This window comes from Vigna radiata, chromosome 7 (assembly GCF_000741045.1).
Source record: "Vigna radiata var. radiata cultivar VC1973A chromosome 7, Vradiata_ver6, whole genome shotgun sequence".
NCBI classification, from domain to species: domain Eukaryota; kingdom Viridiplantae; phylum Streptophyta; class Magnoliopsida; order Fabales; family Fabaceae; genus Vigna; species Vigna radiata.
The window spans coordinates 51,333,113-51,345,449 of record NC_028357.1 but is presented as its reverse complement, the minus strand read 5'-3'; the positions used below and the strand labels follow the sequence as shown (position 1 = coordinate 51,345,449).

The 12,337-nt window shown below is 35.4% G+C and overlaps 2 protein-coding genes across 3 annotated transcripts; both read right to left on the bottom strand.

Annotated features, from left to right (window-relative positions):
• Positions 1 to 330: 330 nt before the first annotated feature.
• On the bottom strand, positions 331 to 7,106 carry LOC106766802 (phosphoglucomutase, cytoplasmic). 2 transcript variants are annotated; one of them, XM_014651564.2, is made up of 19 exons: positions 7,065 to 7,106; positions 6,834 to 6,924; positions 6,330 to 6,411; positions 6,068 to 6,123; positions 5,375 to 5,488; positions 5,136 to 5,198; positions 4,331 to 4,450; positions 4,106 to 4,206; positions 3,698 to 3,757; positions 3,502 to 3,601; positions 3,246 to 3,403; positions 3,070 to 3,165; positions 2,685 to 2,748; positions 2,511 to 2,592; positions 2,241 to 2,413; positions 2,092 to 2,168; positions 1,188 to 1,320; positions 842 to 958; positions 331 to 765 (listed from the first exon to the last, which is right to left on the bottom strand). In XM_014651564.2, the coding sequence occupies exons 2-19, from the start codon at positions 6,912 to 6,914 to the stop codon at positions 694 to 696; spliced, it is 1,749 nt and encodes a 582-aa protein (XP_014507050.1). In that variant the 5' UTR covers positions 6,915 to 6,924; positions 7,065 to 7,106; the 3' UTR covers positions 331 to 693. The 2 variants fall into 2 exon arrangements, with proteins under 2 accessions (XP_014507050.1, XP_014507049.1); XM_014651563.2 differs by lacking the exon at positions 7,065 to 7,106 and having other exon boundaries at positions 6,834 to 7,047.
• A 1,319-nt stretch (positions 7,107 to 8,425) lies between these two features.
• On the bottom strand, positions 8,426 to 11,906 carry LOC106766588 (LEAF RUST 10 DISEASE-RESISTANCE LOCUS RECEPTOR-LIKE PROTEIN KINASE-like 2.1). The gene is made up of 3 exons (XM_014651308.2): positions 10,890 to 11,906; positions 9,912 to 9,947; positions 8,426 to 9,804 (listed from the first exon to the last, which is right to left on the bottom strand). Exons 1-3 carry the CDS (start codon positions 11,713 to 11,715, stop codon positions 8,654 to 8,656), a joined length of 2,013 nt encoding a protein of 670 aa, XP_014506794.1. The 5' UTR covers positions 11,716 to 11,906; the 3' UTR covers positions 8,426 to 8,653.
• Positions 11,907 to 12,337: the final 431 nt, after the last annotated feature.

Below are 12,337 nucleotides of genomic sequence, written 5' to 3'. Positions count from 1 at the left end.
TAAGACTCTGTCAGTCTCATTATGCCTACCTTTTTTTATCATTTCTTTTTTCATTATGCCAGCTGCGAGTCCGAACTCCAATTTTGGCTCTCTTGTCCATCAGGTTAAGATTCATTTGGCCACCATTCTTTCATTCTACGGAATTTTTTTGGCAACACTTTTTCACCAGAAATTACTATACGTCAGTTGAAAAATCTCAACCCTTTTGACGTCCTCCTCAAATGACTGATTGCTGGGAGCGTATTTATTTTCTATAGAAATTCCTTCAGCAATTGTAACGCGTAATGATAGGAAATGGAAGTGGATTCACAAAGGAAATAATCTAAAATGGCCCATAAAACCGTACAAGACATTTGCAACGAAACAGCTAACCGTTGTTTGTTCTGCCAATATCCATCTATCTTCTTCCAAAGTTTACGAGAGAAATGAAATATCACGGCAGGAACCTAAAGAAGAAGGGAGTGCCCCCAAGAGGAACCATTATATTAAGACTATAATTAGCACTCAGCAGTTGCAAATTATTCAGCACATCAAAATTTAGATAAAGTAATTCAAACTCCACTCAAGTGCCCACAGCAAAGGCTGCAAACAACCAAAGGCAAAGGTCGGCTATCCGTAACACCGGATAGAAACTGGACAACGAAATGACATTCTGAGAGGCTTCAGATCTAACCACGTTCCATTTGTATGCGTTCATGTAATCACAGTTGGTGCAGATCGACCAGTGAATTCCTCCATTTTTGAAAGTTTCAATGCAACTTCCACCTGTAATTGGGATATTCAAATCAGTCAAGACTAGAGTTAAAAGCATCTTCAATTTGAAACATTTTAAGCATCTTACAAGAGGAGCAAGCGCCTCATTTGAAAGTCTCCCTATTTTTGATGGATCCTTTTCATATTGCTCAATGTATAGTCGAATAGTTGCACCTTCTGATCCAGTTCCAGAGAGACGGAAAATCTAGGGTAGCGTATTGAACATAAGAAAACAAGGTAGTTTAGTAGACCCCATGAAAAATGAAGAGAAAATGGAAAATTAAATATATCTCAAGGGAAAAAAAAATCCCACATCAACTTCAAGTTCCTAACAATGGAAAAAGATGAATATNGAAGATGCATTTTCAATTACGAATTTCCTCCCACTTCCATCAAGTTATTCGCAACAAATATTTCTCAATCAATAAACTCACCAATCGCGATCCATCCTCAAATAAATATCGGATTCCCTGATGTGAGGAGATGGAACCATCCACAGGATCTTTGTACTCAAATTCATCAGCGTGGGAAACCTTCGAAACATCTGACCTTACCCCGTTAATAATCCTAAAAGAAAGGGAATAAATTCATTAGATTTATCATAACACGCCATATTCAACCCCTTAACCGAGTAATCTTATTCCTAGGTCAAATACCGATTAACTAAACAGGTAACTGTAACATATTCATCAGTTCAAGTCCAACAGCTTATTTCTAAATTATTCTAAATAATTAGGAAATTCTATTGTGATGAGAAACAGATCAATAATTAGCACCCGAGGTGAACTAAAGCGGATCTACAATATCTATAATCAGCAGGGGAAGTGAACTGAAGCGGGAAGACATAAAAGGAAGTGGACCGATGCATACTTTTTCATGAATTTGTCAATATCTTACATGATAAACGTTTGGTTGTATTACCTAGGTTTTTTAATAATGGTAGAATTTTATGCTTTTGCTTTAGGTCAATGACTCCTGGATAAGTACACCAGAATGTCGTCAGTTTTTGGTTCTTTGGGGGATGCACTAGTTATTTGAGGTTTTTTTGTTGATAAATTGTGTAGGATACCCATGTAAGCAAGTATAGGACAGCTCTCACCCAAAGAATATCTTTATAAGAAGTATCAAGAAGATAGGGAAGAACTGTAAAATAACTATGGGGCTGCCATTATCCAGAAGTACAACGTACACATCAGTTTCTTGATATCAATTTAAATAATTTCATTCAATGATCAAATTGATTGCCAAAAGCTTTTAGTGCATGATAAGGGGGAAATATACTGTAAGGAAACTCTACTAAAATAATCTTGGTGTAATAAATTACGAATATTAACATACTCGTTGACTTCTGAAAGTGAGGACTGCAGCTTGACCAAATAAGCCATCAGTTCCTTAGCTGCACCTGCATCCACGTTCTTTAACGAAAAAAATTGAGGTCATTAACTGATTTTCAAAACGGGTTATAACAAAATGTGATAGTATCATACTTCGTAGTCATATCGAGTATAATAGTGGCGCCCATAAGTAGCCCAATGTTGGCGAACTATGTCTTCAACAGTGACAAGCTTGTCTTCAAGTTTATCTTTATTTTTATATGCAAGTATAGATAGCCAGGCCAGAACTGCCCAGATTCCATCTTTCTCACGAATATGGTCAGAACCTAACCACAAACATAAGGAATAATCACAAGATAAAACTAGGTTTTAAAAAAGTTTAAAGTTGAATTTTGCTCCTCTTAATGCATGGCAAAAACGTACCAGTCCCAAAACTTTCTTCACCACAGACTGAACATAATCCAGCATCCATTAAATTACCAAAGAACTTCCAACCTGTGGGGACCTGGTTTTGAATAATAAATAAATTAAATAATTGTGTGCCCGAAAGCCACTGCCAAATGTTTTCATAAGTAAAGGCATCGAAGAGAAGAGTACCTCAAAAAATTTCAAATTCAGATGTTTGGCTACAACATCCAGGGCAGCAGAGGTTGGCATGCTCCTACAAAATATTTACGGTTTAAAATTGGTAGACATTAAGCTCTAGATTAACAGCAGATCAACAACTTCTGTTTAATTCGATGCAAATTCTTCCTGTTTCATATTCCAACTAGAAACAAATTCAATCACACCTTTAACAGCAGCTAACTAGATAGTTACAAGACAGGACAATTACTAAACGTGTGCAAGTATAAGGTTGTCATAATAACTACATAAAATGGCTCAAGTGCACATTAGCACATGTGCTTCTGTATGCGCAAACACAGACTACTGACGAAATTGAGAGAGAGAAGAGCTTCAAACATATGAAAATGATGAAAACCTGGCAACACCCTTTAAACCAGAAGAGAAGTATGGTATAGCGTCAACAGCATTTGCAGCAATAATGGCCACGGAATCTGAAGGAGTGACAAAAAACCTAACAAACAAGGGATACACAAATATTACACTAAAAGGTAAGAAAATATTCAAATTCATCATAAATAAGGGTAACACTACCTTTTACCAAGTATCATGTTGCGATCTGCATCACCATCAGCAGCAGCACCAAACTCTGGGGGCTCATCTTGTGGTTCTGATTTGCCCAATCCCAATCGAGCAACCAACTCTTTCGCATAAGTCAAATTGGGGTCTGGGTGTCCTCCTCCAAAGTCTTCCTATATCCAATAAGTCATCCACAAATCAAAGACAAATCACCACCAGCAATCAGAATATTGAAAGCCATACTTGGAAATAATCAACAAGAGAATAAGACCTTAGGTGTACAGTTCAGTAAAGAGCTTTCTTGTGCTCCAAGTTCATCCACAAAAATACTCTTTGCATATGCTCCAGCAACCCCATGAAGCGCATCATAACTTCAATGAAGTTAAAGAAATTTACTATAAAGTTTGGAATTAAAAAAACTAAGAAAAGTTCTATATCAAAGTTTAAACATCATCCCCAAAATATACCAGAAAGTGAACTTNGGAGAGGACANCAGTTTCTTGATAGATTCAAAATNAAAAATTGACCTGCAAAATTTCAAGCATGGAGTAAGAAAGGATTGAATCAGTAGAAGCAAGTACAAATATAGAACATTTAATGATCTTATTAANATAAGAAAATAAAAGAATTGCTTGTTGTAAGAACAATTGCCTTATGTGATACCAAATTGGATACTCAAAAAGGAAAAGGCAGGAAAGTCTATTAAAAGAAACTTATGCAGCTTNACAAATTTAAACATTTTCTTCTTTCAATGTTCTCCAGTTTCGCAGCTCAATTGGCAGTTGTCATCACGATATGACATGACAAAAGAAATCCAAATGCATAAAAATTATTTGTATTCATGCAGAGTGTACAATGAAGTTGCAAACTCTTACTTCATCAATTTTATATAATCACTTGCCGAATCAAAAACCTCAACGTCAAATGGTCCTTCAGGGCCTGTAAAGTTTGTAACACCTGTTGTGGTGATATCCACCTGGGTAGACAATCAGAGAATGGGAAATATGGGTTAGATTGATACAAAAAGTACGGTCTTAATTAAAACAAGGTGATATAAATAAAGAAAAGGGAAAGATTTGTAGCCAGGTCTTGAGCAGTACATCTGGAAGATCTGCAGCAATCAGGTACTCCTTAATTGTTGTAGTGAATTCGTATATCTTGTTAGTAATTCCCTCTGGTGCAGGTCCACCGTTTTCCATGTTATATTTAATACCAAAATCCTACAACATGGAAAAAAATGACAGTTACAATCATTTGGAGTTAATGTTACAACCAATTAGATATCAGTATAATACTACCAAAGAAACTCCCATCCACTCCTACAGTTATCTATGAAAATATTCACCTTGTTAACTTAATTATGTCTCGTTGATATCTAAGAAAAACAATAATTTTATAACCACAAGATTATTTTGGGGAAGGGACACTCTGAAATATGTTCATGATCACATAAACGCAATATGTTAAGGTTCACATAGATCAACTTGTCACTGAACTCTTCCCTGCATTTTAAAAATAATATTGTGTAATTACATGTTTCCCTGATATTTCTTGCTCTTTGGTTTTTGACTACTTGCTACCTTTTTATCTTCTGTAAAGAAAAAATAGGTATTATCACTTATCGTTGGGTCATACAAGATAAAAAAAATGAATAGGGCACAATTTTTTTTCATGTCATTTGTAACTCCGTGAAACACAAATTATATTGATCGAAGCAATGTAAGTCAACCTCAAACAACTCAACTGGCCAAGCTATAGGCTAATTGTCAGCAAACCTAGTCCAGATTTCAGAAACAGAACGTGAGAGAGATCCACAGATTAAATTACTATACTGGATATAATCATACACGTTAATATCGTTTAACTCGTCTAGAAATAATTAAAGTAATTCACAGCAATTCTCACCTCATCAGGACCACCGGGATTGTGACTTGCTGTCAGTATAAATGCACCTGTTGCCTTGGATCCCTGTACAGATAACAATTTTTTTAATCACTATTTTTGCTTTAATTCAGCAGATAAATATATTACCTGATGTTCTTCCACTATAAAATCATGCACCATATTCGAAGAACAAAAAGCATTCTAAGCATAATAATGAGATAGCAAATAATGAGAACCAAACTGTAGAAAACATTACTCACATCAGCTCCAACTCTTTCACGTATGACAGCAGACACAGCAGGAGTTGAAAGCAATCCATTTTGACCAACCCAAACACGTCTTACACCATTTGCTGCTGACATTTTAGTTATAATCTGCAGATTCATTAAGATCATTAATGATGTGCAGAATAATATGACACTAAAAGAAAAACAAGTTATTGAGCATGAAAAGAATATCCACTGCGTGTCCTCCCACGTAAGAAAGTGTAAGTGAAGAGATATTTAACCAATGGTGTACTGAGTTAAAGAAACAAAACAAGCCTTTTCCAGAGTATAAAACATTGAAGCTGGAAAATAAAATTTTGGTTTCTACTCCTTGTTATCATAAGATCCAAACCTGTACATTTTCATTTGTTTAATTAAAAAATGTAGTATATTTCATGGACGAAATCATGAATTATATCTAAAAGAAAAGTGGTGAAGTCAGATTAGTCCAAATATCTGCCTTTGTTAGATGTAGAACAAATAAAATTAAACCTAAAGAAAAAGAAAAAAGCTCAATGTCAAAGTGACCGCATCGGAAAAAATAGTAAGGCAACAAAGCAATGCAAATGACAAATTTTCCAAAGTGTTACCATTTTGCCAGCACTTATAAAGTAATTCATAAACCAAATACTTCAGACACCACGAATACTACACTGAAAGCAACAAAAATTGGCAGTGGAAAAGTACCTGAATGGCTTCCTTTGAAAAATAACGACCATCACCAGATACAACGAGTGTTGCACCTACAAGAATGGAAGAAACAGTTCTCACAATCTTATTACAGTATAATGAAACCAGAAAAGGAAAACAGTTTCTGAAAAGATATGATGAATCCCTATCTTCTTTTGTCATCAGAAAAAGGCATATTCATTTCTGGCGCAGTACAGCTGATAACAAAATTTCACTACCGTGAGTTTGAAGCAAAGTAAGAAAATCGAAGGATTCCTACCTCTGACTTTTTCCTCGGTTAATGCATTGAACGTTGCCTGAACAAAGTTATGGAGGTAATGAGGTTGAACAAATACTTTCACCTGAAAAGATCCATCAAGCAAGGAACCATTACTATTAATAGAAGAAATAACAAGCAACGAAGAAGAAAGCACAGATGTGAAACAGATCTTACAACAGAAAAAATAATTCAAACTACATTGCAATTCCAAACAACTAAACAATTAAACTGATCCTAAACGGCGTATATCGAATTCGTTCTGATCCAATCGCGATTCATCTCAAACACAGCGCATAAACTCACATGCAGCTCAATCAAAACAACATGATCCGAAGGAGATCGGAATCAGAATAACTCGTTTCAAGACAAGATCCAGCACTGCAGCTCTGAGAAGAAGAAAACAAGAAAGAATCTACGGAGCGCGGAGAAATCAAAGGATGAAGTGATTTGGGAATGAATGAAATGGCGAGTGAGAATTGAGAAGAAGTAGAGAAGAAATGCAACCTTCTTGCGGAGACCAGAGGTTCCAGGCTTCTGGCCATCGAAGGGAGTAGTGTCTACGCGCGAAACGTTGAAGAGCACCATGGACGGTTACCTGAAGAAAGGAAAAGAAAATCCAGAAGGTTGAGATGAAAGAGAAAGTGTGCTGGTGAGAGAAAATCTGTTAGTGAGAGAAAGGTGCGACGTGTATTTATAGGTGGAAGGAAGAGGGTGGAAGAGGAAGGAGAAGAGGACCTTAATGAGTGGAGTTTGCAGTAGATGAACGCTTATTTAGATGACATTTGTGCGACGAGGAATTTTATGGGAGTCTCTTCCTGATTTTCCATTTTCTAAGACCTTCTTATTTTCTAACCATCAATAATTACTTTAGACTTAAATAAGACTTACTACAATATATTTCTCATTTTTATTTTTTTTTATAAACTTAATAAATCCTTTTTTAAATAAATTGTAAAACCTTTTATTAAAATGATATTTATTTATATTTTTTTACATATCATATTATTTTTTTAATTTATATTTAAATATTTAAAATTCTACCATCGTTATAAAATTCAATAACTTTGTTGTATGTGGCATTATTACTACACGATGATATAAAAAAGTTATACTGACATATATTTTAGTTAAAAAATAAAAACTATTTTAAATTGTAATTAATGTTTTTTATATTAATCAATACTTGTCATAAATATACTAAATAACCAATATTAACAGATATTATCATGTTTTCAAATTTTAAGGAGTGCTTAGCTACATTGACGTTGATTTAGAAAAACACGTCATCCATGATTCAACATAATTAGTTTAATGACCTTCGATAATGAAGCTAATTATTTATTTCTTAGAAACCTCATTTTGTCTTTGTGAAAAAGAGAATGAATTGTTTGATGAAAAACATAATCAAATCGTATATTTCAATTACCTTTTATTTTACAAACATATACGCCTAATCGAAAAAGATAGGCTATTTGTGTATTGGGACCATGGATTTAATTGCAGGTACTAACATATTTATTTTGAATTGCTTTGGTAATATTCCAACCTCAAAATGCTTTATTCCCTTTTATAATTTTAATCACCAGAATGGACATTAGGCAAATGAAAGTAACACAGCTATATATGAGTTTGGTCTACCCAATCATTTGTTGCTCTTTATTTTAAATAAAATTTCAACACAGCAAAATAAAATGAAAAAAAAAAAAAAAAACTCATGAAGAACAGTGACAAAGATGATAATAAAATTAAAATAAGAAACTTAGCGAAGAACCTTTACGCAACTTTTAGGTTCCATTAGTTATGCAATCCCCGTATATAGTTGGAAACCTGTCATTTCCTTACACGAGCGTACCAGAATGGATGCCTTTTCCTTCTCACATCACCATCATTATACATTGAATCCGAAATTAGGTTAGATTAACAAAATCTTATATAATTTTAAAATATATAAAAACCACTCTATTTTTTCTTAATTATAAAAAATATTTTTACAATAAAAAACAGCTACCTAATTGAATTTTAATCAAATGTCATGTTCTTTTAAGAAAATAATAAAAATGTTATTTAACCGAATTGTATAACATTTTATCCATGAATAGCAAATAAGTAACTATTATATATATGAAAGGCACAAACTGTTTCATATTGTTGCAGTTATTTCAGGGTTTAGGGTCTACATATGCATGCATGATGCCCATCACCCAAATAATAAAAAAAAGGACACTTAAATAACTATTGCATGAAAATGAAAGACATCAAACCTTAAACTTTGATCATGAATACCGAATGTTCGGTTTGAAAAAATTCTGACAGAAGAGATGCAACTATGAGCTGCATGAGAGACTATCAAATGATTGGGACATTGCAGTGGAAAAATCTTTTGATCTTGGAGGAGAAGAGAGGAAAGGTTTTGGTGGCATTTCCAAGGAATCCGCACTACCTAACAACATGTCAATCACTCTACTTATGGTAGGTCTGTGAGAAGGAATTGTCTGAATGCACCACAAAGCCACCATAGTCATTCTCTTTGCTATTTCATTCTCCTCACCAGACAATATCCCATCAAGTCCCAGATCATTGCCCTGCTCAAGCTTCTTGTAAATAACCAAGTGTGGGAAATATAGTTCGCTTGATCGACTAGCTTCAACGTTGATGTTCTTCTGTCCTCCAACCATTTCTAGTAGCATCATTCCATAGCTGTAAACATCAGACTTGTGTGAAACACCTCCAAAACTTTTATTGAACACTTCAGGAGCCACATACCCTACTGTCCCTCTAGCATTTGACATTGATATAATGCTTTCATCTATTGTGCTCAGCTTGGCAAGTCCAAAATCTGATATCTTTGGGCGATAAGTTTCGTCCAAAAGGATGTTATGTGGCTTGATGTCAAAATGCAGAATCCGAGTGTTGCATCCTTTATGCAAATACTCAAGTCCTCGAGCTATGCCTATTGCAATCTGGTTCAACCTGTCCCAACCCAAGGGTGGAGAAGTTGTTTTATTTTTGTCTGCTGATTTCTTGTGAATGTACTTCTCAAGTGAACCATTGGACATAAACTCATACACGAGGGCTTTTCTGCTTCCATCTAGGCAGAATCCAAGGAGAGAGACAATGTTAACATGAGATGTTTTGCTTATGCTAGCAACCTCATTGATAAACTCTTCGCCATTCTCCTTTGATTCGTTCAGTATCTTCACTGCCACCGAACAACCGTTGAGTAACTTTCCTTTGTACACAGATCCATAACCACCTTCCCCCAGTTTAATTTTGAAGGAGTCGGTCATTTTCTTAACATCAGAGAAACTGTATCTCTTTATACCCATAGAACCTTGGCTTTCAAGGAAGGCTTCTATAATTCGATCATTCTTTTTGATCTTGCCCAATTGTATTAATATAAATTTCCAAATTCTAGCTTTGTTGCGGCATATGATCACAGCGATTAGTGGTAGTGCAAATCCAGTACCGACGAAACCTGTTAGCAGAGTTTATGATCGATTAAGATTGTCTTACATGATATATGTCGAGAAAACACATGCACATAATATAAGAAGTGTTTGCAAAAAAAAAAAAAAAAAGCACCTAAAACCAGCTTCAACACTCTGCTATTCCTGCTACCTGCACGAAAAAACATACGTCACTATAATGATTGAGATCTTAATGGACAAAAATGTCACATGTGAATTCAAACTCCAATTATAACAGTGAGTATTATGTTTAAAAATGTTAAATCCTACCAATCCTAATAAGTTAAAGTGAGTGTTACAATTTTCAAACTTAACCCCGTGATTGATTCTTGAACTCCAACAAGTATCTACCTAAACCACACCAACACGTGGCCTACCATTACTCTGGAAGGCAGTGGTAACTGAAAAGTCAACCATTGCGGAAAACGAGCAGAAAGTGTTGCGTGTCTATTAGTCATGCCACGCTGGTGTACTTTTGTGACCTGTTTTTTCATCAATATGTAGTTTATTATTGTTATTATTTTATTATATTATACAGTAAATTAGTAATATGCAGATGCTGCACAAGGTATATTTGTTTAAACTAAATGGGGTTCCGATTAGCTGGAACGTCTCATCTGCAGCATCCAGGTCAAACTATGATGCTAAAACAAACAAAAAAAACTTGACTCTGTTTGCTATAATTCTAAGCATTTTCACTGCCAAACTAAAAATTATTGCCACGTAGATTCCCTATATTTTAACCATGTTTCTTTCACATGACGCACATTCCCAATTAATATATTTCCATCACTGTATCTACAGTCTAAAATGCCATTAATATCAAAAGGAGAAAACTAACACTAGGAAATTATGACTAGTATTAGAGGTTTTCCTTTTTAATACAATTTGTTAAGTTTTTCATTAACTACGTTTTACACTTAGATGAAACATAATCTCCTTCGTTATGTATTTTCTTCACCTTTATCATTTAGGATGAGTTAAGCTTGTGTGTGCATGAGACCAAAATGGTAGGACACTAAATAATAGAAACCTTTTTGGTCTATCAGTATTCAATTCAGAAAATGAAGAGATAAGAGAAAAGAGAACATACTTTCGTGAGTAGAGCACACTGAACCTCGAGTTCCACCCGAGCAATAACAAGAAAACTGATCGGAATCATTCTCATTCGTTCCACATGCTCCTCCAGAATCCCTGCATGCTGTGCACTGAGAACTCCACTCTGCATCAAACTTCACATCAAACCCTTGATCCAACGCTTTCTTCAGCGGCTCAATCCCGTTCCCAGAATCCCAAACAACACCCTCTGAAACTTGCACCAGAACGCTAACCCCGCAGTTCTGAAGGCCCGGGAACTGCCTCAGCTGAGTTCCATTGACCACATAGAAAGCGTGTTTATTAGTATCATTCTGACACGTAAAGGAGTTTCCCCCGACAGAATCCTGAGAGGGGCAATCGTAGAATACAGTGACATTCTGGACGGTGGGGAGGAAAGAGAAGGGACTGGAACTGAGAGAAGTGTTGGTGAAATTGGAAGAGCAGCGATCATAGACAAGGTCTGTTCGCACCATTCTCATGGTGGAAGCCGTTTGGTTGATGTGTAGTACATGGAAGTTCATGGAACCAACTTGAAGCGAAGTGTTTCGGTTATCCATGCAGGTGAGGTTGAAGCCATTGCGGCCACAAAACTGGGGTCGGTTCCCTCCCCAGAAAGGATAGGATATGTTTGTGAGAGTTCCACAACTGAAAGATTGGCTGCAAATGGAGTAGGTGTTGTTTTGTTGTTGAGAGTAGGATTGTGGCAAAGTTGCTAAGAAGAAAGCAAGGGCGAGTATGGATGCAAGGAAGGAGGAAGGGGTGGTCATAGTTGGATGGCTGGATGAAAAGGCCTGAGTGATCTTAATGGTGAAGCCTGGCATGCTTTCGTTGAAAACTTGGAGACAGAACAGAAAAGTGGGTAGTTTCTTTGATCTTTACGGAAAGAAAATTAAGGCAAAAGAACAAGATTTATCAAGTGGTGTATGGTTGTGTTTTGATTGTAGTATTATATACCATTTTCTGAAACGAGGATGGATAAAATATTTGAGTGGATAACAGAAGTTTCATTTGACTAACTAGAATAACAGAGGAATAGAACTTCTTTTGTGGAACTTTTTGCCCTTTCACACGGGGTAGCTTTTGGTGCTGTGGCAATATACCCGAGTGCATCACATGTGTCCGAGAAAAAGATTTTTACGAAAAATGAAACTTTCAAGTAACCTGATAAGTATCTTAAGATTTCTATATCAGTCTTTTTCATTCAATTTTTTTATATGGACAGACCCTTATTATTTTACCACGTACCTATAAAATGTGACAAAAGCTCTGAGCAGAATGCGGATATTTATACACAAGGAAAATGATACTTGTATATTATAACTTAGTCTTATTTATCGCGCAACAATTTCATTTCATGTGTAATATGTATATGTTCTTTTTTTATCTTAATTGAACTCCTCTGTTAAATCCTCCCATGCATTAGACTTGCTTCAAGTTAACTAT

Coding starts and splice junctions, on each gene's coding strand:
- LOC106766588 (XM_014651308.2), bottom strand. CDS start 11,715: ATGCCAGGCTTCACCATTAAGATCACTCAGGCCTTTTCATCCAGCCAT. Junction 9,948..10,889: donor AGTGTGCTCTACTCACGAAA/GTATGTTCTCTT, acceptor TTTTTCGTGCAG/GTAGCAGGAATAGCAGAGTG. Junction 9,805..9,911: donor AGTGTTGAAGCTGGTTTTAG/GTGCTTTTTTTT, acceptor CTCTGCTAACAG/GTTTCGTCGGTACTGGATTT.